This window comes from Candida albicans, chromosome 2 (assembly GCF_000182965.3).
Source record: "Candida albicans SC5314 chromosome 2, complete sequence".
NCBI lineage: Eukaryota > Fungi > Ascomycota > Pichiomycetes > Serinales > Debaryomycetaceae > Candida > Candida albicans.
The window spans coordinates 1,911,099-1,935,486 of record NC_032090.1 but is presented as its reverse complement, the minus strand read 5'-3'; the positions used below and the strand labels follow the sequence as shown (position 1 = coordinate 1,935,486).

The 24,388-nt window shown below is 34.7% G+C and overlaps 6 protein-coding genes across 6 annotated transcripts, besides 2 other annotated features; 2 read left to right on the top strand and 4 right to left on the bottom strand. All coding sequences in view use genetic code 12, as the record gives it.

The window, feature by feature from the left end:
- Positions 1–2,074: 2,074 nt before the first annotated feature.
- On the top strand, positions 2,075–5,279 carry CAALFM_C209460CA (uncharacterized protein; the record flags this gene model as incomplete). The annotated part of the gene is made up of 2 exons (XM_019475268.1): positions 2,075–2,120; positions 2,356–5,279. The coding sequence occupies 2 exons, from the start codon at positions 2,075–2,077 to the stop codon at positions 5,277–5,279; spliced, it is 2,970 nt and encodes a 989-aa protein (XP_019330813.1).
- Positions 5,280–5,374: 95 nt separating this feature from the next.
- Positions 5,375–8,334: a centromere ((CEN2) Centromere region of Chromosome 2; each centromere mediates a single kinetochore attachment although it binds multiple (four) Cse4p-containing nucleosomes).
- Positions 5,607–6,086: a long terminal repeat ((epsilon-2a) Long terminal repeat (LTR); about 480 bp long, 9 copies per genome).
- A 4,151-nt stretch (positions 8,335–12,485) lies between the features above and the next one.
- On the bottom strand, positions 12,486–13,655 carry RPL3 (60S ribosomal protein uL3; the record flags this gene model as incomplete). Its single annotated transcript, XM_705590.2, has 1 exon — positions 12,486–13,655. One exon carries the CDS (start codon positions 13,653–13,655, stop codon positions 12,486–12,488), a length of 1,170 nt encoding a protein of 389 aa, XP_710682.1.
- A 523-nt stretch (positions 13,656–14,178) lies between these two features.
- CAALFM_C209420WA (uncharacterized protein) lies at positions 14,179–16,308 on the bottom strand (the record flags this gene model as incomplete). The annotated part of the gene is made up of 1 exon (XM_705589.2): positions 14,179–16,308. The coding sequence occupies one exon, from the start codon at positions 16,306–16,308 to the stop codon at positions 14,179–14,181; it is 2,130 nt and encodes a 709-aa protein (XP_710681.2).
- A 4,586-nt stretch (positions 16,309–20,894) lies between these two features.
- On the top strand, positions 20,895–22,241 carry ERG24 (delta(14)-sterol reductase; the record flags this gene model as incomplete). The annotated part of the gene is made up of 1 exon (XM_705587.2): positions 20,895–22,241. One exon carries the CDS (start codon positions 20,895–20,897, stop codon positions 22,239–22,241), a length of 1,347 nt encoding a protein of 448 aa, XP_710679.2.
- A 140-nt stretch (positions 22,242–22,381) lies between these two features.
- ABG1 (Abg1p) lies at positions 22,382–23,248 on the bottom strand (the record flags this gene model as incomplete). The annotated part of the gene is made up of 1 exon (XM_705586.2): positions 22,382–23,248. The coding sequence occupies one exon, from the start codon at positions 23,246–23,248 to the stop codon at positions 22,382–22,384; it is 867 nt and encodes a 288-aa protein (XP_710678.2).
- A 341-nt stretch (positions 23,249–23,589) lies between these two features.
- On the bottom strand, positions 23,590–24,357 carry RRP15 (Rrp15p; the record flags this gene model as incomplete). Its single annotated transcript, XM_704910.1, has 1 exon — positions 23,590–24,357. The coding sequence occupies one exon, from the start codon at positions 24,355–24,357 to the stop codon at positions 23,590–23,592; it is 768 nt and encodes a 255-aa protein (XP_710002.1).
- Positions 24,358–24,388: the final 31 nt, after the last annotated feature.

The window sequence follows — 24,388 nt, the reverse complement described above, 5'->3', positions numbered from 1 at the left end:
CCAGTTATTAGTAGTAGTAGGAATTTGAGAGGGGATTCAAACCTACCTAAATATTTAGAATAATAAAAAAGAAAGAGTCTAGAAATACAGAAAGAACTAGAGGAGTAACATTTAGGTTATGAGCAAGTATACTTGGACTGGAAAAATTACCAACTTTGACGGAAAAAATATGAAAAAAATAGCTCAAGTAAAGAATAACAATAAAACGGCTAGGTTACTGTAAATTTGCAAATACACGTACTCTAAGGGATCAACTCAACACTCGGAGACCAATAATCTATTTTTAAATTTTCCATAGTTTCTCCAAACCTGTTTTATTTACAACCATAAGTATCAGTCAATATTGACTGGGAATGGACAAGAAAAAAAAAAAAGAAAGTACAAACGAGATACTAATCGAAAAGCCCCGTTGGGGTAAGATTGAATCTGTTTTCTTTTGCAAACTACATACATGAAACAACCTCACGGCTTTTGATTATAACTGTTTATTTACGAAAAGTTAAATTCTTTAAAGTTTATCGAGTAATTTTCTTCATTTTGACTCTTTGCCAATTTGAATAATCAACACCAACCGGCGATTTCATAAATACTACCCAACAGAAACATTATGTAACATGATTGCCGTTTTCCAATCTCTATGTATACGGATTTTTTCATTTTGGTAGTTCAAATATCATAACCATTTCTTTGTTCTAATCAAAGCTGAAAAAAATTTCTTCCACTTCCTTCCCCCTCCAGAAAGAGAAAGTTGAAGGAAAATAAAGAAAAAAAAAAGAAATTCACAGCAATAAACATTTAATCTATTAGATAATTATATGAAATTTCAAATGCTCTTTGAAAAATAGTTTGTTCAATTAAATTGAAATTTGGGGACAATGGAATAACCTATAATTCGCTTGAAATCGGCTACCAAGAAATAATGAATTATCTATAAAAAAAGAAATTAGTCTAGCTTGATTTATTCCATAGTCTCTCGTCAGAACTATTGTATAGTTTGTAATTGTTCCATAAACGACAGTCTTTTCCCCCCCTAATTAGTTATTATCAACAAAATACTGCTAATTTATTGAGCTTCATCACTTTGGTAAATAATTCTCATTTCAAGAATTCAAAAGAGTAGGTCTGTAGATTTGAGTTTCAGCAAACGACTTTAGTTCAACTTTAACTTAAATGATATTAAAGTTATTAAACTGATGTCGGCCATTCAAAAGATGCCAGCAACCTTGAGTATCTGTGTGTGTTTAAACAAAGAAACCCACACATACTCACACAAAAGAAACAGAAACAATTGAACACCGAAAGAAGTTCACGATAGAATACGTTCGAGACGAATTTTACTTCTTCTTCTCTCTTTTTCAATTTTGTCACACTTTTCATCATTCAGGTGGTGGTTCCACATTCATGGTTTGTAACTTATAGGTTTCGTTTATACTCTCTCAAAAAAAAAAAACAATACAATTTTTTTCAAATTTGGTGTCTTGAAGGACTTCAACAAAAAAGGATGACCAAGGAAGGGTTAGAGAGGGAGCTTGAAAATGAGGTTAGAATACAAGAAATACACTATAAAGAGGAGCTGAGACAATAGACGTTGATAATTTCATCACCATTATTACCACAAGTACCATTTGATACTACCACGGCAATTATTTCATGTTCTTGATAGATGACACTAAATTTTAATCCGATGTGCATTAAATCTATTTCTTTCTTTTTCTTTTTGTTCTTATTTAGTAAAATTTTGATTGTTCTTCTGTCGATTAATTTAGTTAGGAGTTTTAATTATTAAATTTTGATGCTGATAATGAATTCTTGCTATTAATACATAAGGATAGAACTAGAACGTCAACAACCAAAAAGTAAAAAAAAATTTAATTATCAAAATATAAAACCCACAACATCATCAACCAAAAAAAAAAAAATCTCAAGCAGCGAAAATCTCCATAAAACAAAAAAAAACCCAAAACACTTCCAGCAAGAACACAATTTTATTTATTATTCATACATTTATCCCAGGTCATATTCATTTTCTCTTTTTTTTAACCCCTAAATTATACTTATACCATCACTAGTCATTATGAAAGAAAGGAAAACCAGAAGAAGTCATACAAATTCAAGAGATGGTATGTTGTTCCTATATCTTTTAAATTTTTTTTTTGCAGAAATCAAGAAACTTGGCAAGCATTACGGCTTAAGAAAAAAAAAAAAACGGCAAATAACAATAACTTATCAACACTTTCTACGATCCCAACAGCCAATGATCAATCTAGAAAATCAATAATGCTTTTGCTTCGAATGATTTAGTGCAGATTGTCTTCTTCAAATTGCATTTATAACTCTAATACTAACGTAATATAGGTTGCCCAAATTGCAAAAGCAAAAGAATAAAGTGCACAGAAGAGCTACCTTCTTGCTATAACTGTATCAAAAAGAACTATAGATGTGGCTATTTAGATTTTCCTGAACATAAACTACAGATAATTAGAAATAAGAATAATAAGCGTTTATTACAGGAGCAAAGATTATTGGAAATGGTCACACCAGGAATTCCACAACAAATATTACAGCCATTACCACCATTACCACAACAGTTACAACCACCACCACCAATAGCAGCAGCAGCAGTAGTACAACCACCAATACTGTCATTGATACCACCATTACAGCCACCATTACAGCAGCAGTTGCAGCCACCAGCCCCACCATTCCTATCAATGCCACGCCCCTACCATAATATTACTGAACAACACTCGTTGCAAAGTAACAATGATGTTTTTAATCACGACAATCCTACGTCTTACAGTCATACTCCTGTACCTTTGCATTTGAACGACCAGGCTCAGCTTATAGAAAATAACACCGGTTTTTCAATGCCAGCGGCGACACTGGGTCCTCAATATCATAGTAACTCAGCATCATTATATTCATCGCCTTTGTCAACAACTCCAAATTGTAGCAATGAGCTAATACCAAATTTTCAACCTCCAACAATACCGAATGAAGAAAACTCAATAACACCTCCCAACATCTTTGAAGCTGTCTCCAATGACAAAATCGATTATTCCATTGAAGTTCCAGGCTCAAAATCAGATTTGAAAATCGCTCTTTACAAAGATTCAGTAAGAAAAATATCCCTTGCACGTAATGATTTGCAGTTACCATCTTATTCTTCAGACTCCCCGATTTACGATAAACAGACTCCAAAGAACGAAGATTATCTAGTCGATCTGCAACAGCAACAACAAAACTGTGTTAGTCACCAGAGTCCTTCACAACACTCTAAAAGCAACCACAACCATCAGCACCAACACCATCGTGATAATAATCAAAATTCATTGCAGTACAATAACAATACTCCAATTGACCGACTTTCTGAATTTGATACTGGCTATGAATCTCAATCTAGTGATGGTTTTGGGAACACAAGGCACATTTTTGCTGAACACTTTGGTATAGTAATTACCAACGACGATCATGGAATTGGTAGAAATAATAATATAGTCCATAACCGCAGTATGGGAGACACGATTTCAGGAAATGTCGGTAAGCCATTACCTAATGCTAGAAATAGCCCTATTTCAATCAATTTGTTAAACCCTACTGAACATTGTGGAATACTGTTAAATCAACAACATCAAGCATTCGAGAATAAAATGTTAGTACCTACCATCAATTGGACTCTGGCAGACAATAAACTGCTCTGGAACAGCATGTTCAATGGTGCAGTGAGCTCCCGTTATTCCTTTTTTTCATTCTTTATGGATCGTTCATTGAATGTTATTTTGAAAGCATGCATTAAGGCCATTAATTCAGGAAGTAACGAAACTTGTTTTAACCAACATGTTCAAGACATATTACTCAAAAAATCGTACATTTATTACGGGACATTAATCAAAGACTTGAGAGAATCAATGGCAAATGATTCGATAGAAAATAGCACAATATTGCTGTGGTTTGCAAATTGGTCATTATTCATACATAGAAGCAGCACTTTGAAGGCAGAAAACTTAATTTTAACAGGTTCAGCATCATTATTATGGAACTGCTTAAACCAATACCAATCGACAACTCAACTTAACCCTACATTGTCATTCATAATCCATTCAATCAAATGGCACACGCTAGCATGTACTACCCCTGATTATAAATTCAATGTTATTGAAGAGCTTTTTGATGATTTCAAACATTTCAAAAGATTCATTCTCTTCAATCAGGAGTTAACGACCAAAAATAACGGATACATATTAAAATCATTTGTTGATTTGGAGAACTTTTTGCAACAACTTATTGAAAACATTTATCCAAGAATGGTAAAGTTAGACAACGATTATAAAAAGAAATACGAAGTTCCATCTGAACAGATGGACCGAGGAATACAGTTTTTTAGTCCTGAAGAATTGTTTTCGATTGTTGTAAATTGGTTCAACATCGTCCCTGGGTATGCTTTGTCGGTTGGTAAGACAATGACTCCTTTGAAAAGAACATATTACCTTTTTTATGCCGCTATTGCGGTGGCTCTAGCTGCTGTTTTCCCATCTATTCGAGGAGTCTTTTTGGTTGATCCTTGGAATATGATATTTGCAAGGACCGATTTTGATAATCTGATTTATAAAATTTCCCCTTCGGACTTGCCAAAAGATGAACAGTATCAATATTTATCCCAATTAAGCAAGAAATTACTCCGAGTAATTAACTTTTTCACAACTAGACGGAAGCTATTGTTGAATTATTTGGGAGTAAAACCACACCCATTTCTGCACTTCAAATATATGGAAAAAGTTGAACCATTAAATGATTATGATAATGTTGTTCGTTTTAAAACCGAGAAAATGGATTTTCAAGAAGTTATGATTACAAGTTTCAATGTCAACAATATAATTAACGTGTCCAATTACCCTTTAATGAGGATGCTCTATAATAACAGTGACGACAACTACCAAACCTTCAAGAGAGTGATAGAGAAAGAAAACCATGATCAGAAAGTAAGGATTACCAAATTTAGGGCCAACTACGAAAGGAAAGAAGGTAAAAACATTGATACTTTTAATAGCTACGACCGTATCAGAAGGACTCAAAGTGAAGGTCTGCAAGACCTGAACGAATTGGATGATTTCGATTACGATAGAGGAATGTTCTTGTACGACTATAATATCGAACATGCCTTAACCTGTGTTTTTGACATATTTGGACGTGAGGGTAAAGTCTTTGATGATATTGGAACCATAAAACAGGGACTTGAAAACTTTGAGTTGGCACAAAAGGAAATAGCAAAATGTGTTTAGTGTGTTAACAAAATGAAATAGGTAAGCGATTGTATTGAAATTTTAGTACTGGCTATCAATAAAACCATTATGTAGATACAGTTTTTAGTGAATGTAGCAAACAACCCTTCAAGTAGAGACTTCTTGCACTCTACACCCAAAACAAATTAGTAACAATTCTTTGAGTACTAGCATTTAGTAGGAGTTTAGTCTTCCAAGCTTTATGAAGGTGCTACTCAGATTTAAACATTTTACAAAAGCCTAAATCCTCCACACCACCATACATGAAAGATTTACTGCAATTGCATTCTATATCTCCACGCACTAACGAATGCATAACACCTCTGTTGTCACACAGCCTAGTAAATAAGCCTAAGTGTACATCGCACTAACCAATGTAATTGAAATAACATCATCTTGCTCGTCATTTTCCTTATCTCATGAATACATTCTATTGCTCAGATATGAGCTACTTCAACTTTTAGTTGATTTATCACCTTTGGTTCCCTGATTTCTCTTGTAAAACCTCTTTAAGTTAACTCTACTTTCGTTCCATTAATTCAGCCTATATTACAAGTTTATAATATTAAATATAAATTAGTTCTGTCTACCATTTATATTGTCAATCTCTCAAGAAATCTAAAAATAGATCAGTTGCGCAAACATTATTTCCGATTTCACTTGTGTTAATTACCTTTTGTCCATTCTGTGTACTTAGTTCTTTATCTCGTAAATAATATAGGTTAAAGTTAAGTTGCTATATTATTTAACTGTCACATTCAGTCTGTCTCAGCGACATTCCTTGTATGTTGATCTAACTGTGTGACACCATACAATCCTGCAACCTAACTACCTATTGTAAGCTAAAACGACCCTATTTTTACATTCTTTCATATTATTTCATCTAAAACCAAAACACTCACCATATTCGAAATCCCATCAATTCTATACTCCACCATAACCAGAAAATTGCGTCATCAGTACAGCTATTCCTGCGATATCAGGGTCAACCAACATAAATCATGCGACTCCATACAAAGGCACAGGTTCAACAAACAACAGTCAACCCTAAAATACACCAACTACCTCTATATATTACATTGCCTATTCAATTTATTGCCTATTTGTACAACATCACTCGCCGTATTACATAAGAATAAAACTACACCCTCAAAAGCTAGAATCATGCTAGTAAAATATAAAACAGCACAAGTCACTATCAGCCATCTCCTATAACTCGAATTCAAACGCTCTTGCGATGAATCAGGCTTGAAACACAATCATCGCCAACAACATAATACTATCATCAGGCCATTCGCGCTACTTCCATCAAGACAAAACTATAGTACCTTCCATAAAGCATTCGGTTCCTACTTCCCATAACTTCCACTTGAAGTATACCCAATATAGTGAAAGCTTCCCATTAACCTACCAACTACAACATAAAATAACGCTACTAACCATTTTCATCAGTCCAAACATAATTACTAAAAATCAAACCAACTGTACAATAAGTTTACATAGTCAATACAATACGTCTTCTGAATTTGTCGAATCTAAAACGTCACAACGAGGGTTTGTAGAATACTTAGCATTCCAAGTACTATAATCTTCCGAATGAGTCACAGCCAAACACGAAAACCAGAATCTCAACAGACTTAGGAAACTAACGGACTCTACCCTCTTCTACTGCTCTATTCGTTTGTACTACACTCTCTACAAATATAGTTTTACGCAACCTATCTTTTACAACATAGCGTGCCATAAACTAACACTACACAATTGAACTCCACATGACGGCTATACAAGTTATCAATACATACTAAAATCAACCATATCTCGATAAATCGTCAAAAAAAGAAAACCTCAACTTCACAAGCCCAGCAGTAAATCAACATTTGAAAAGAAAAAGCGCTATGCTACTCACACAAAACTACAACAGGTTAAAACGGACTCAAAAAAAACTTTACTCTACAAGGACCTAAATTGAAACAGTACACCATTCCAACTCTAATGAAGCACTATGCTCAACTTCTAGAACAAATCGCGTTTTGACTCATACAGTATACTGAGAGAACTAAATCTATTACAAGTACAATGGAATAGCTGTATATGGTGTTCTCTCTTTCAAATCGACATTCTGTCATGGTCCTCCTCTCTCAACTTCAACCACCACTATTGAAATTTTTTACCCATATTTACGATATACTTTTCAGGAATTCAATTGTGCATTCTGCCACTTCACCAAGACCTCATAGCATTTAAAAATTAATACTACCATGAAATTTAAGTTGCAGAGTCTACATGAAGTATTGGCACAGAGCAGCCAACGCTATTTAGAGCAATCGATACCTTTCCAGTACAATAAATATCTGCGAGTAAACCTATCAGTACCGTATAAATAGGTGCTCCATGTAAAGAATCCTATAGGAGATGCTACGTATCGAATTCCAATAGATAAAGAATGAACTGGGTAGCTTAACTCACTCAAGCATCTTGCATTTGGGATAGATTACCTATACAATAATGTCTTCACTCATGCCTAGGTGAATTAACGTTAGTTACAATTATCTATAGCGAGTGTGTAGTTTGACCAGCTTAACTATTTTGGATGATTTGCGGGTATATGGATAATGTTAAATTAAACGAATATAGCAATTGTACACCTTGAATCCCAAGGAAGCCGAGTCATTGAAAGAGGCCAATCCTTATCCAGTATTAAAGTAATAATAACGTTTCTGGAGTCTGTTCTTTCTGATATGCTCTGTATCTTGAAAGTGCTTGAAGTACTTGAAGTACTTGAGTATTATTGTGCTTCCGTACATAAGTGACTGTGCTACTTCAGTTATGTCAGAGATGTGTGTTATGCTTAAAGATGCAATACACCCGAAACAAATGAATATTAGGCGCGGTGTGTGATACATCCACATGTAGTTTAATTTTTATTCCCCAACTTGATGGTACCAGGTGCCTTTACCAATGAGTGAAGAGGAGAGTAATGCATTGCAGCTGTGAAAAGTACTTCAGAGCTTCCTTTGTTGATGATCAGGCTACTCTGGAAATTGTAAAATGTTGTGTTGTAGAGTAGTTAGTCATTTTCACATTAAGATTTATAAGTTGCGGGTCGTGACACAGAAGCATAGATATAATTTCGAAAGTTGAAAGGGCAAATAACAAAAGTATATGGATAGTATTGGTATTGTAGAGAAATAGAACCAATTTTAATAATGGTATCCCATCTAGAGAATGTGATTTTTGTTGATAGATTTAAGTATTGATGTAGTTTAGTTTGGAAGATGGTTGGCCCAGTCGTGTTTGCAGTGTAGTATACACCAAGTAGATGTATTTAGAGTTTATTTACAAAATATGAGTTGGAGAGTGAAAATGGGAGCTCATCGTTATATACTGGATGGAAGGCATGTATTACTTGTTAATTCAGGTGGGGCTTTTGCTCTGTATTATGGTTACATACGTGATGACATGAATCAGAACTAATGAGAGGTTAATCTCATTTTTAAGGGTGCAGTTAAGAAGGTCTCTTCACTTAGGTGGAGCACTATTTATTTTAAAGGTTGGTTTTGAAGGCAGATGTGTTTTTTTTATAATTCACCTGGAGGCTGAATTATGTGTGAACGATTATCAGTCTACAGTCTTGCTTGTCTTAAGTATCTTATGCATGAGCTCTTAGTTCAAGGATAGTTGTAGATCAGCATTGAAGATTAAATCACGTTACGAATTATCTGATTGGGAGTTGGTGAGTTTCAACTAAAATATAACGAAAGAAATGTTTTGAAGATGTTGTGATTAAGACCAGGAGAGGTTAGTTAAGTTTCTCTAAGTGCACTTATCAATTTGTAGGAATGAGTGGTTAGAGTCATCATTGGTATATATTCTTGGGACACCCTTAAAGACAGATAAGTTGTTTTGTGGGTTATTCTTCAGGGGATGTTTTGGATGTTGACGAGTCTCTACAAGATAGGGTATTACCCTTTTTATCATATACCTACGTTAGAGAGGAAGTTGAAATGAGTGTCCTGAAATACAGGAGTGAAAGTTTTTGCAAAAGAGCATATGAAGGAGTTTTACAGTAGTCGACAGAAAGCTAGGGAGTTGGTATCATTGATGTGAAAGTGGATTGGATTATTATGGAGTATCATAAGTTTGAGGGATATTCTGGATTTACTGAACGACGTTGTGCGTTGTAAGTATTCCTTGTATTGGGACATGAGAGGTTTTGTTCAGAAATACTAGTTGGTTTTTTGAGAAATATCATCAATGTTGGAATATAGTAAATCAAGGGAATTAATTGAAATTGGTAATTGAGTTGTAGGTTAGACCTAGTAAATGTATTTTCGTAATGCCGGAATCTTTTGGATAATCTAGGTATATTTTGCAATGGAAGTATGTATCCGACATAACTTGTTGACATGTCCGTTGTGCAATGAAAGTATCATCATGGATATTCAGTATGGTGAATGGTTGGGACCATATTTGTTTTAGAGTTGGCAGGTTATAGATATGTGTTGTTGCGAAACAAGCAGTTACAGTATTTAAGAGATTCAGTTGCGTTCAAGTATTGGACAGTGTTTCTCATTGCTTCGAATTATTGGGGTTAGGTGTTGTAAATTAGTTAGCAGTTATAAGAAGCAGGTAACAGAATGAGGTGGTGTTTTCTTTTTACACATATGGAGTACGGGTTTACTAGAAACAATTTATATGTTGTCTTGGAGAAGACAGTGTTAATCGAATTGGTAATCAACATTGTGTTCTTAGCAGTAGACAGTGGATAATGTGTAGCTTGTGTCAGGCTGTTTTAGGTAGAGAAAATTTAGATGGCGAATCGGTACGACATTGCTAGTATGTCAACCTGATTTCGTGACTGTACTTGTTGGGATATAGATGTACCTACATTAAGTGGATTGCGGATACGTGGCCGCGGTAGGAATGATCTAGGTAAAATGCTGGCTACATTCGTACATATAGTGGCTACCATAATATCACGGGGTCAGTGATACTTTAATGATCAATGGCATTCCTCTTTCCCCTTTCCCTCCGAAGAAGGAGGTGTTTCATGAAGGTAATATAATAGGAACTGTTGACAAAAATATGGAGTTTTGATTCTGGTTTCGCTGAGGTAGAAAACAAGATCAGTTATTGATGTTATTGTATATGGTGCACTCCTTTTTTGGTTTTAGCTTGTGTTTTATAATATAACTCGATCATTTGATTTCAACTTTTCTGTAATTCCATAAATTTTGTCAAATAAAATTCTGACATATTGATACTGTTGTGTGGCACGCGTTATAACACGTTCATTTGCTCAATCAGCTTAAGGGCAGCTAGTAGATGGTAGTATCATGGATTCAGTAGTAGAAGTTTTTTCAAAAATGTAATCAGTTATTTTTGTAATTTGTGCCATTATATCGAGATTCAATTTCGTGAATACGGAAACGTGCTTCGTTTGGTTCACTTTTTTTCCAGCTTTGTATTATCTTTGGAATCATTGGCAGCCAATTTTTGTGAAGTTTTATTTGACTTGATGAAGAGAGTCAAACTGAAAGATTGGATGTTGTGGGTGAATTAATAATTTTCAGAATTTTTAATGGACCCGTTGTATGGATCGACGAGATTGTAGAAGGGAGGTGAGACATAGTTGAATTAAAAGATACTTTGTCAGTTGAATCCTGCTGGTCGTTGTCTGATATTACTACCTCTTGGATTGGACTTTGAGCAAGTAATTCAGAAGCAATAGATTCTTGGTTGCCTGATGATTCATTTGTCTTGCGATCTAAGTCTGTACTAACTCAAGGACTCTGGGGATTTATTGAGCTGGAGATGGAAAGACCAGGTTATTGTTTTTATTGGACAATATATTAACTGGTTCACTGAACAGTCCTGGGAAACGTGGCTGCATAGCTTGATTGACAGTTTCCTGTATAAACTGTTTCCACGAATCGGTGATCCTATTTGTAGTTGTGTCAAGGTACATAGCTCTGACATGAGTTTCGGTTGTTGAGATACATTTTGAAAGATGGGCTTCAAATAATTTGTCCATCGTTGGCATGAATTCTTCATTAACCATTGTCCCAGTTTATTTTTCCATTATTTTAGGAAGATGTTTAGACAACAACTTTTCAACCTGTTGATCAGATTGTTGGAAATTCAGTGCTGTACCAACTATGGTTGGTACCTCATCTTAGAGAGTTGTTTGATTGTCTTGTGCCAAAGTAGTATCTGGATGTGCACGTAAAGATGGGTTGTTTTCAGTGTGAGTGTATTTTGAAAAGTTTGATTCAAAGTTGTCTGACATGATTTGAGTTCATAAATGTAAATTAATTCCGAAGTTCTTATTGGCAAGGTATATTATACACTTTGGGATTTTCACAATTAAATCTATTCCTTTTGATTATAATTTGGTTAACCATGACGTGTCCATTTGTCCTGCAAGTTTGGACAACGGTTGTATGCTCAGATGATTTCGCCGATATAGTAATTTCATTATTGACCAATTAAATATTGTTATGTGTAGACTTTGAACTCTTTGTGATGATCTATCTGGTGATTTTACTTGAATTAGTACATTGCTGAAGCAGGTTGTAAAATGAAAGTCCAAGTAAGTCGGAGTTTGGTTGGATTATGAAGTTATTGCAAAGTAAACAAGTGATAAGGGAAAATGAATCTGCAGCTGAAGAAGCGTACCTTGCCATTTGGCGTACTTCTCTTCTATAGTTTGAATATAACTGAAAGCTACAGTGGCTATTTCGAAAACATGGATAAGAATTGTATTTGTTTTGAAAGCCACGTTAGCAGTAGTAGAAAGGTTGAGGATGCGATGTTGTAATATCGATCATTGGTTTTTGTACTAATGGTAGCACATTCTAGAAAGCACCATCGAGCCTGAATTGTAGTGTTTAAAATATTGGGGTGCATCACCAACTGTGACAAATTTTAGTTTAGCCTATTCTCTGTGCCCCAAGTCCATGTCCTGTAAATCTTGGTGTAGTTCCAGCGGCTCTCCCGGGCGCATTCAGTCTGTCTGGGGCGACATTTCCGACATGCTGACCTTATTTTTTGGCAAGGATAGGTGATATCTGCAAACTCCTTACTTTTTAATCCTAACCTAATCCTCACCATCTCTACATTAAGAAAATTAAAAACTTAAATGTTCAAGTATTTTGGTATTTTAAAACAAAAAGCTATTAAAATCATCAACTACTTAAGCACTACTTAGTTTTCCAAGTCTTTTTTCAAAGTACCCATGAAAGCGTGTTTTTCAGCTGGGGTTTGGAATCTACCCTTACCGAATCTAGAAGCGGTATCGATCCATTTCAAGTTAACCTTTTCAACAGCTCTTCTGGAGGTGTCAACGTACAATGATTTTCTCAAAGTAACAACTCTCTTCTTGACACCTGGGATAGAACCCTTTAATAAGACAAAGTCGTTGTTAACGTTACCGTATCTAACGAAACCACCCATTGGGTTAATGGTCTTTTTGGTTCTGTCAAATTCGGTGGCACCATTAGCTTCATCGGTACCTTTACCAACTCTGTAAACTTTGTGGTTGATAGAAGTTCTATGGTGGTAACCGTTTTGACCAGCTCTGGCAACGGTCCAGTTAACGTTAGCTGGATGCCAAGCACCAATACAAGCAACCTTTCTCAAACCTCTGTGGGTCTTTCTTGGCAATTTCTTGGTACCCCATCTGTGGGTGACACCCTCGAAACCGTGACCTTTGGTGACAGCAATGACATCAATCATTTCATCTTGTTCGAAAACAGAGTCAACAGAAACTTCTTTTTCAAAGTGTTCTTTGGCCCAGTCAACTTTGTCGGAGACGGAACCACCGTTGATTTGGATTTCAGCCAAGTGAGCTTTCTTTTGAGACAATGGAGTCTTCTTGATTTGGGTGTGAGCCAAGACTCTGACAACAGAAGCGTACTTCTTGATTCTGGCCAATTCAGTTTCAACTTGTTTGGCGTCAGTGGCGTATTTACCAGAGTATTTGGTGAAGGCTTTCTTCTTGGATTTGTACCAGTTCTTGTAGAATCTTCTTCTGACTTCTTCACTCAAGTGTTCAGCCCAGACAGTGGTCAATGATCTTAAACCTCTTGGGGTTTCAACATAACCAACAACACCAACAACAACCATTGGTGGGGTGTCAACAACAGTAGCAGCTTCGACAACTTCTCTCTTGTGCATTTTAGAACCTGGTCTGTCCAAGTCTCTGACGATGGTAGTCATACCAGCTTTGTAACCTAAGAAGGCAGTCAAAGCAACTGGCTTAGACTTGACATCCTTTGGGAATGACTTAACTCTTCCTCTTTGCTTGGCAGCTCTCTTTCTTGGTAAGAAACCTAAGGAACCGTGACGTGGTGCTTCGTACTTTCTGTGGGACATTGTTGGTATATATCAAATTGATAAGATGAAGGAAAAGAAAAGGAAAAAAAAAAAAGGAAAATGTAAATGAAAGATGGAAAGAAAAAATTTTTTTCAATTTGTTTTGTATATTCTGAGAAATGAGAAAAGAGAAGATGAAGAGAAAGAAAAAAAAAATTTCAGTTTGTGATGTACACGACCAATGGAAAGACAAGGTTGCCCGTGTTCAATATACAGGATGTTAGACTTTACCCGGATATGATATTTACATAGCACTCAATTTTTTATAATGTTTTATCCTGTGCCTTCTATGTGGGTTCTTGAAGAACGAAACCTGTATTAAATCGTTATATACATAATCAAAACTGACAAAAAAGACGTATAATAAGATGGAATATAAAAATAGAATAATGTTCATATCTAGATACATATATCTGTAGAAAGAATTGAAAATATAACGCATACTGAAAGAAACAGAACAAAAAATAAAATAAAATAAAATAAAAATAGTGGTAACGATAATAGAACAATCTAACCCTTTGTATTATTTTCTTTTCACATGAATGATTTTTTTCAAGGCCTGTCTTGCATCCCCTGAATCTTCTGATGATGAAGCCAGCAGATAATTACCATGACCAGTAATATCCTGAGTGGCTCCAACAAGAGCGTCATTGTCATGAGTATCCATTGTAGTATTATTTGGATTCTTCTCTTCGACTAAATCTTCCATCATTACGGCGTTTGATTTTTCGTGGAGTTTTTCCAAACGTGGATGCTCAGCTAACTCTTCCAAATGTTGGCCCCTTTGAACGATGGCAGCGTTGTCTCCGCTGGTAAATAATTCCTGGTTTATTAAAAATGGGTTGTTTGCTTTTTTATACGCCGGAGAAGCATTCAAATTCATCACTGAGTACATCAATGAATTGAATTGAGGAGTTAAATTGAACAACGGGGTAAGACCAGTCGAAACATACCCGTAAGTTTCTCTGGGGGTTTGTGGATTATTGAAATTCGATGGAGGGTTATTGTTGGAAGCTTCATTTATTGGTGCTAATATTTGGGGAACTGGGTCTTTACTAGAACTGAAATTTGTAATATCGGAATTGTGTCTTCTTAAAGGTGCTTTGCTTTTGACCTCATTGTTGTGCATCGACTCTATTCCTATTACTGATTTAGTGTGAGGCAACACTGGCGGTACCTTTGAATGAGTTAGAACTGTGGAAAAATCATCAACCAGCTGTTCATTTTTCTCAGATGTAATTTCCTCTTGCTGCTGCATCTCGTGCTTGTCGCCGCTGGCAATAGGAGCAAAAATATCACTGGATAACACTGCCTTTCCCAGCTCATCAATAGTCAATCTGAACAGAAAATCGTCGGATGATTTTCTGCTCGTAGAATTAATATTAGCTCTGTCATCACTGCTTGACAAACTCTCACAAGTAACATTGTTTTGGGCTGTAATTTCTTGTTCACTTAGTATGTTCTTTGTGATGGTCTCGTTGTTGTTGTTGTTGCGCTCATTCATTAAACTGTGGCTCGTTAACGATACTGGAGGCAACAAGTTCTTGGATTCATGTCTAATTTCGTTTATCTTGGCCAACGGAGGAGAGCCCCTTAAATTATTAGTTTGTTTGTTATGACTAAGAGGTGTGGGAATGTTAGAATCCGGTAACTTATCTAGATGTTGTTGTTGTTGGTTGGCGTGGGGTGTAGAAAAGTTGCGTTTAGTAGAAGTAGGAGGTGGAGTATTGTAATAGCCTTGAGATTGAGTGATCATAGACATATTATCCAAGGTCTTGTAATTAATTTGGTAGGAACTTTCAGGATTTAAAAAGCGAGTTTCTTCTGATGTTGATAATGGAGTTACTAGATGTTGGTTTTTGTTCTGGTTTATACTGTAATTGTAGGCAATCTGCTTTTGACTTTGGTTGGAGTTGGGGTTGGCAGGTCTTGATTTCTTCATCGTTGGCGATACATTATTGGTGGTGGGGCTGTATGAACTCTGGTTGCTTCCATTACTGCTGGTAGAAAGTTTTCGTTTTCTTCTCTGTGACTTGCTTGAGGGACTAACTCTCATTAAAGGAGTAAAAATATCAGGAGCACCTTGTTTTACCATCAGATTAGAATTTGATTCTGCCGGTGTGCAGTTCAAAGGGGAAGTATTAACATTTATATTCAATGTTGTCGTGATTTTTTGGGCTAAAGAGTCCGGTTTTGGTGGTCTACCCCTTTTTTTCTTTGGAGTTTGTTGGGGGTGAGGGGACGAAGCTGGAACCTGTAGACGTGATTGCAGTCGCTTTCTGGTAGGGGAAGTATCAGGGTGTGATGGAGGATTATTTTTCACATTAGATATTATGGATGCAGGCAGGGGTAACACGTAGTTTTGCTGCATGGATTGTGGAGGAACACCCTGAGGTATACTGAAGGGGTTGCCGGTAGGGCTAGTAACAAAAGCAGCAGTGCCAGGAGCTGGACCATTGGAAGGAAAAGGCGAAGAAATATGTTGGCGATGCTGCATCATTGGTTGCACTGGCAAAAGGTTACTTGGTGCATGAAACTGATGTGACAACACCTGCATCTGATATTGTGGAGGCTGACTATGATTCATGTTATCCTGAGGTTGAGCTTGTTGTTGATTACTGTAGTTGTGATATGATGGATATTGATTTGACATTTAGTATCAAAAAAAGGAAAAGCAAAAAAAAAAGTGGTTCTCTTTACTTGAATTCAATTTGCTATATACTAATTGGCATGAATAGAAGTAAGAAGCATAAATTCACCAAATATGAAAACTGACGATTAACCTGAAATTCTCTTTTTTTTTTTTGCAATACTCAAAAGCAGTTAGCTAACAAAGCAAGAAAACTTTATGGTCGGTACTATAGTTATTCAACACAAGTATGAAAGCCAATTTGAGTTGAAACAATGAAGGTGGATATAGGGTTACTTGTTAGATTGATCAGATAATTTTAACACCAGGTTATAATAGTAGTTTTTGGTGTGAACTGTGGAATTGGCGTATACGGAAGGGGGGGGATACTCGGAAGTGAAAACGAAAGTAAGGTGAGTTTTGATCAGAAGTAGATGAAACCACAATTGTTAACGTTATAACAAAATTAGAATAGCTCTATGCTGGGAAATTGACAATACTTCTTCTAATGTTTATAAAAAGAAAGCAATATTCAAATTAAAAACAAATGAATATAAATGGAAATGGAATTAAAAATAAAAATCAAGAAAGATGGTTGTCTTTTTCTTTTTGGTGTAATATATATAAAGTCTTTTATTTTTTTTTAATTATCAAAAAAAAAAAAAAATTCTCAAAATTCAATTAAATTTCCAAATTCGTCCAAAATTGAAGTTTGTCACAATAATAATTTTAAATCAATAATAAAATCAACAAAGGAAAAAAAAATAGTACAAAAGTTAGAATTTCAATTCTCTTTAGTGTCTTTCTTGTAACAAAACAAAAAAATTACTAAAACTAACTCTGTATAGAAGATGACAATAGTAATTCGTTCTTCCTAGAAGTTTTGAGGATTAAACTTGTGCTGGAAGTTTTGGAAAAAGCTTGTAATAGGTGGTGTGAACTTGGAAAATTCTAAAACAGCACAGTTGTAGAAGGAGGTGTGAGGGGGGTGACCAACAAAAAAGTAAAATAATAAATTAACTGGTTTAGCACTTTTACTTCTTGGTGCAATATTTGAAGGTTTGGTTTGGGTTGGTTTTGGTTTGGAAATATGAGTTAGTTTTATTTGCTTCGATAGCAGTTCTGATAGTAAAAACAAATTGTATACTGTAACCAACGAAAGAATAGCGGAAAGGGGGAGATATTTATAATTGCATGCATGTAAGCATGAAGATATAGCCGACATCGCCATCAACTTTTACACAAACAAACTGTTGTATGTGAGAGAATAATGGTAGAAATGTAACTTTTCTTAAAACCAGTACTGAAACTTATAGAGTAAAGCATTTCTTTTTTTCCATTTGTTTAGTCTCCCACCTCAAACTAAAAACTAGGCAAGACAAAGAAGTCAATTCTTGTCTTGACAACCACTTTGACAAACAGTTTCAATTTCATTACACATAATACACACATTAAGTTACACATTGAAACTAAGATTCAACGAAATAATATGTGTCGTGATATATATATATATGTGTGGGTCTATTTATGTGTTGCTATATTGGTGAGTGTATAACTATAAAACACTTTATAATAGTTAGGGCGGGCAGAAAGAGGAGACGGATAAAAGGGATTTTATCTAAGAGTGTGCTTTTAGCGGTATTTGCTACAATTCAAAGTGTGAAAAAATCTAGAAGCGAATTCAGGGTTGACGCTAGTTTTGAATTTGAACTTACTAGTTGTTATATTATATAGTTGTCCTATTTTCAAGTAGACACGGGTTAAAGTGTGCCTCTTATTTGCTCACTGGCGTGGCTATGGCTGTTTTTGTTTAAGCTGTTTTGCCTTGGGGTGCCTTTATTAGCTTGAGATTACACCCTCTTGTTGTAATATTATTATAATTTGGCACTATCTATCTCTCAAGAATGCTAAATTTTAGACACAGTTTGCAAAGAAATCCACATAAATACGCGTCTCACATTGGTTTTCAGTGAGTAGAAAGCTTTGCCTTTGCTCTTGCTTTGGAGGAGGAGGAAGTCAATGTGGTACGATAGTATCTTATACACACACACCATAAAATAATACCAGTAATCTTATTGGATGTTACATTGGATAGGCTGGTTTTAAGACTTTTTTTTATTAAGAAAATATACCCTTGTATAATAATTGTATTTTAGACATTAGACAAACTGCAAATCTTTGACCTCCTTATTTCACTGTTCGGTTTCAGTTTGTATATGAGGAGATGAAATTTCAGTTCAAGCAATAGAAACAAGTTCAAGAATGTGTTGTCTATAGTATTGTTCAAAACCGATATTATTCTACTATTGTAGTTTTATCTTAAATCTGGCTTTTCAACAAGAACAATAGAATGCTAAACCATAAATAATCTTAATTGATGCTAAAGCTTAGAGAAATTGAACAAAAATAAGATAAGGTTATTAAGCAAGGGGGGGCGGGAGTTAAGAATATTAATTAGAAACAAGAAAATTGCTTTATCAGAAAATTAGACGATGAAACTCAAAATTGTGTTGAAATAGTTTGGTGGTGTGTCGAAACTGTGTAGTTTTTTTTTTTTACCCCATTGTACGGTGCGTCGACCAAGAGTTTATAAACTAATATGAACGGCAACGTTATCAATTGTCAGTTGCAATTAACTATTGATTATTACAGTATAATATGCTGTAACTAACAGGAACCTCTCTACTACCCCAATTGCTTTGTATATTCTGGGTTTTTTTAGTTTGTTTTTTAATTTTGAGTTGTTCAATTAATTTGGGTTGAATACTATGCAAAATTTGTTGAAAAATAAACAAATGGAATCAGGCTTTATAATAGTAAAAAGCCACAATACTAGACAACAAAAGATATACAAATTCCGACCAAAACTAGAACAATACAAATTGATATATTGTACATTTGTGTAACGGGATTAGAAACATTCAATAACTTAAAGAACAATAAATGTCGAGCTGGCGATATATACACACAACCGTAATAGAAGGATATAGATGTAGGAAGAATTAAGGTTTATACTAGCAAACTCGATGGCTGGCCAATAGTTGAATGAAAGAAAATAAAAAATTACTGAAAGTACTCAACAATTGAAAAAAAATATACATCTATACAATAAAACTGCAAAAAGATCTAATTATTATTCCAACAATCACAATGCTAGATCGAAATCAGAGACAGTGTTAAGTGATCATGTGGTGGATCTAATAGAAAGTAACAAATTACTCTCTCTTCTTGTTCTTTGTTTAATCTTGCAAGTGATAAACTGTATTCTCAATTGTGTTGTATTGTATTTTTTTTCTACTTCCACAATTTGCCCACTTTGGGTTAATCTTACACCAAGACGTGTAATTATTCTTATTCTTATTATTGTTCTGTATGTAATTTAAAAATTGTTGCCTGAGAATTTATGTAACTTTGTGTAATTCAGTTTCTCATTAGATTTCCTAATTCGGACAAAATAGATTTTCATTGTTTGCTGAAGAACACTACCAAATTATATCAATGATACTAAAAATAACGCCAGTATAACATCAAGAATACTTTGGTGTAATGGTGGATTGGTTTTTATGGTATTTTGTTTTTGGGTAATTCACAGAAATGTTGTAATACGAGACTGCACTATTTCTTCTAATTGTTCGAGAACCATATAATATTTAGCTCATAAATTTTCCTCAGAACATTGTTTTATGGAATCACACCGGGAATTGGTAGCAGACTGTACAGTTACATCACTAGTTGTACATCCAGATAATGTTTAACAGCAGCATCGCAGCATTCATCGCTAGTTGTATCGTAACATCTTTTATAATACAGATAAAATACCAACTTAGCTCTTGAATTTACGATTATAGGACCAGGCTATTTTTAAACTACCAATGTGTCTACTAAACTAGACATTAGTTTTCAATTCCATAATACTTCATAGCTTTGAAAGGTTTCCAGACATTCCACATATAGTATAAAGTTATGTTTACCATTTTGTTTCCCTTTCATCAAGAGTTGCCCTATACCATTATATACAAGTGAAGGTAAAGCGGCCGTTTATTCCTAGAAGTTGACTACTTTTTGAAAGAGCAAAGAAAGATTCCACTTTTACAAAAACATGAATTGTGAGTTGTGCTCTCGTATCCACTTTTGAACCCCATCCAAATTGTGGATATTAGAAAAGGAAACGTTTAATCTTGTAGTACAAACAAACTAAACATAAACAAATATAGTTAATTCCAATAAAGATTAATTTTTCAAAAACTAATCAAATCGTTCGCGTATAAAAAGGAAGACATAGCTATGTCCCCTTAAATCCACTAAATATTCGTACACCTAAACTTTTGAATACTACAATTTCACACTTAGTCAACTTGGAACTGAAATTTGGATGTGGATTCAGGTTTTCAACTTTCAATTTTTTATATCCGAGATTGAAATCATCAACATTGGCAACTTTTTATCCGTCGTACCCTTCGAACCAATACGTTATACGACCGCAGATCATGATTGCGACAGTAAAAATTGAAAAATATTGACAAAAAAAAAACAAAAGCTTTGAAACCAACTATAAACTAACTACTTTTTTTGTTTTTTTCCACAAAATAACTAACCAAAGTTAACTTTCAATGAAATCGTCAAAATTGAATCCAGTCACAACCCATAAGGAGTTCAATGGTATTTCTGGGGCGCTAGGTATAACAATTGGATTGCCTACCCTCACTGTATTGTTCTATTTGTTGTGCAACCAAACGTATTCGATTCATGGAATCAATGTCGATTTCGCCAAAATTAAAAGTCAATTACCAATCACTCAAGATGAATTATGGCAGCTAGTATTTGATAAAACATGCTGGCTGGCCTATTTAGCTTGGTTTTTCATTTTGGTCATTTTAGATTACTTGTTACCTGGCAAGTCATTAAATGGAGTGAAATTAAGAGATGGCACTGTTTTAAATTATAAAATCAATGGTTTGAGCATGAGTTCCTTATTAATTGTTTTGCTATTGGCACGGTTATTCCAACTGAACAGCGACAGCTCTCTTGAATATTATTTACCGGAATTACAATTTATTTACGACAATCAATTACAGTTGATCATTATTTGTTTTTTGTTTTCTTTTATGCTAGCCGTATTTGTATACATAATTTCGTTTATTCCGTTAGCCAAACCAAATGGAATTGGTACAAAAGAAAGAATTTTGAGTATCAATGGTAATACTGGAAATCCATTTTACGATTGGTTCATTGGTCGTGAATTAAACCCAAGAATAGGTAGTTGGGACATAAAATTGTTTTGTGAGTTACGCCCCGGGATGTTATTATGGTTGTTGATAAATTTGAGTTGTTTGCATTATCAGTACCATAATTTGGGCTACGTAACAGACTCAATGATTGTTGTAAACTTACTTCAAGCATTCTACATATTCGATGGGGTATTGAACGAAGAAGGTTGTTTGACGATGATTGACATAACCACCGATGGATTTGGTTTTATGCTAAGCTTTGGTGACTTAGCGTGGGTTCCTTGGACTTATTCTTTACAAGCAAGATATTTGAGCATAAAGGGCAATGAAGTCAACTTAGGATGGACATTAAGTTTGTTGATCGTTGGATTACAGGCATTAGGGTTTTACATCTTCCGCTCAGCAAATAAACAAAAATCAGATTTTAGACAAGGTAAGTTGCCCCATTTAAAAAGCATCCAAACTAAAACTGGCTCAAAATTGTTGGTGGAAGGCTGGTGGGGCTTGTCTCAACACATTAATTATTTGGGTGACTGGTTGATTGGATTATCTTGGTGTTTGCCTACTGGCTTTCAAACCCCATTGACCTACTTTTACGTTATTTACTTTGCTTCCTTGCTAATCCATCGTCAAGTAAGAGACGAAATGAAGTGCAGAGCAAAATACGGCGAGGATTGGGAAAAGTACGAAAAGCTAGTTCCTTATAAAATAATTCCTTATGTATATTAAAAAAAAAAAAGAAAACAAACAAGGAAAGCGAATACTTTTCTTGTTCCTAACAGTTCTTTAGTATACGTTCTTTTTTTTTCTGTCTATAGAGGTGAATAGAATAACAATTCAAGTCCAGAAACCAAAAGTAACCTTTTTCTTTATTCATTTTTTTTATCAAAATCAATTTGTTTTTCAAACGAGGCATAAGTGATTTCCAAACTAGAAAGCCAACTCAAAGCATTGTACAAAATAACCAATAAAAATCCTGAAATGATGATTCCTGACCAAATACCGGAAGTGAAAAATTGATACTTTGTAAATAAATTATCATGTTTAACTACTGTACCATTCTTATTTTGTTTATCAGTATCGAAAATGCTGACAGGGTCTGACTCCTCGGAAGCTAAGGATTCAGCAACTTCAAAATCACGCTCAATTTCTTGTTCGATTTCGGCATCATTTTCATTGTCACTTTGTTTATCTCTTTTGCTACTAATCACAATATCTTCATCATTGTATAAGTTGTACATTTTTTCCTTAATAGCCTTTAATGAATGACCACTGGTGAACTTAGGTAATACTTGGATAATAAATACCTCGTTTTTGTTTTCTTTATGCTTTTCGTATATCTCTTGCAATGAGCCAGTCTTCAAAACACTAAATTGAACCGTACCAGATTCCTTTTCTTCACATTTACCATTAAAATCGTAGTTGGCTTCATTTTTTTCATGATATAATACATTAGGATAGCTCCCTTTGTTCAACAACCAAGAATAATCAGATTCAATACTTAAATCCTCGATTTGATAAATAAATAACTTGCTGTTTTTGTCACTACAGCTTTCCTTAATGATTTCATCTACTTTTGATTTAACATCAACAAATTTTGTGATATATTTATGGTTGCTTTCAAGCGCATCCTGGTTGTTGGAATGAATGATAATTGGTGCAGTATCAGAAAATGCAAGGGTAGTTGGAACTACTACTAATCCCAAACACACTAATAAATTAGAAAGTGAAACCATTGCTATCTCTAGTGCTCCGTATATAACTATACTAATGATATGTATGGCGTCAGTGATTGGTTAATGGCAGTTTACTAGGAGCGATTTTTTTTGTTGTTACCTCGTTGTTCGCCCAGTTGTTGGAGTTTGGACAGAATTTCAAAAAATAATTTGTTGATAGTTTATATACAGGAAATTGAAACATTTTATTATGGTTGGAAGTTTTATAAAAGTGAACAGATGATAAAAAGGCATTGTGCATTTGAAGATACTTGCAGTCGTTAGAGAAACTCAACAAAGACAATACTGTAACATCCAGTTCAGAAGTTTCCTATAATATCTATACAAATCAACAATCTATATTATTCATTACCAGCAGCTGCAATTAGATCCAAGAATTTGTTTTTAGATACTTCATTCATTATTTCTTCCTTTTTGGTTTGTCCCAACTTCTCCTTATTGACTTCTTGATTGGTTTTGATTTGCGTGGATAACACTGCATTAAACAATCTGACAACACCACGTTGTGCAACTTTTTTCAATGCCTTTTCCTTTTCAATCACTTGACGAACTTTCTCCGGTTCATTACTTGTTGGCAACAAGTTTTTAACTCTGGCGTTGTCATGTAACACTTTCTTTTCTTGCAATAAGGCTCTCTTGGCCTTCATTTCCAATTTATCCAGTTCTAACTTCTTTAAAGTGACTTTATTTCGAGCCAAAATTGGATCCTTTCTATCGTATGCTTTTAGTTTTGAGTTAACAATAGAGTTCAAGGCATCAGCAAAAGATTCAGACCCGTCTTCTGTAGACTTTGTTTTTCTCTTCTTTAGTTTTGGAAAATCCTCTTCTTCATTTTCATTTTCATCTTCGCTTGCGTCCGACCCTTCGGATGATGAAGCATCTGCAATATTAACTTCATCATCAGATCCTATTTCCTGATCTAAATCATCATTATCTGCTACTTCCAATTCTGAATCACTTTCATCTTCACTTTCCACTTCTTGACTAGATGAATTGGATTGGTCTTGCTCTTCCTCTTCTATCACCACTTTGGCAGTCTTCTTTTTTTCAGTATTAGGGTTAGTTTGCTTTATACTAGTCAGTTTCTTGCTCTTATTCACAGATACCATTGTTATTACTTGGTTCTTTTAATTGTATAGG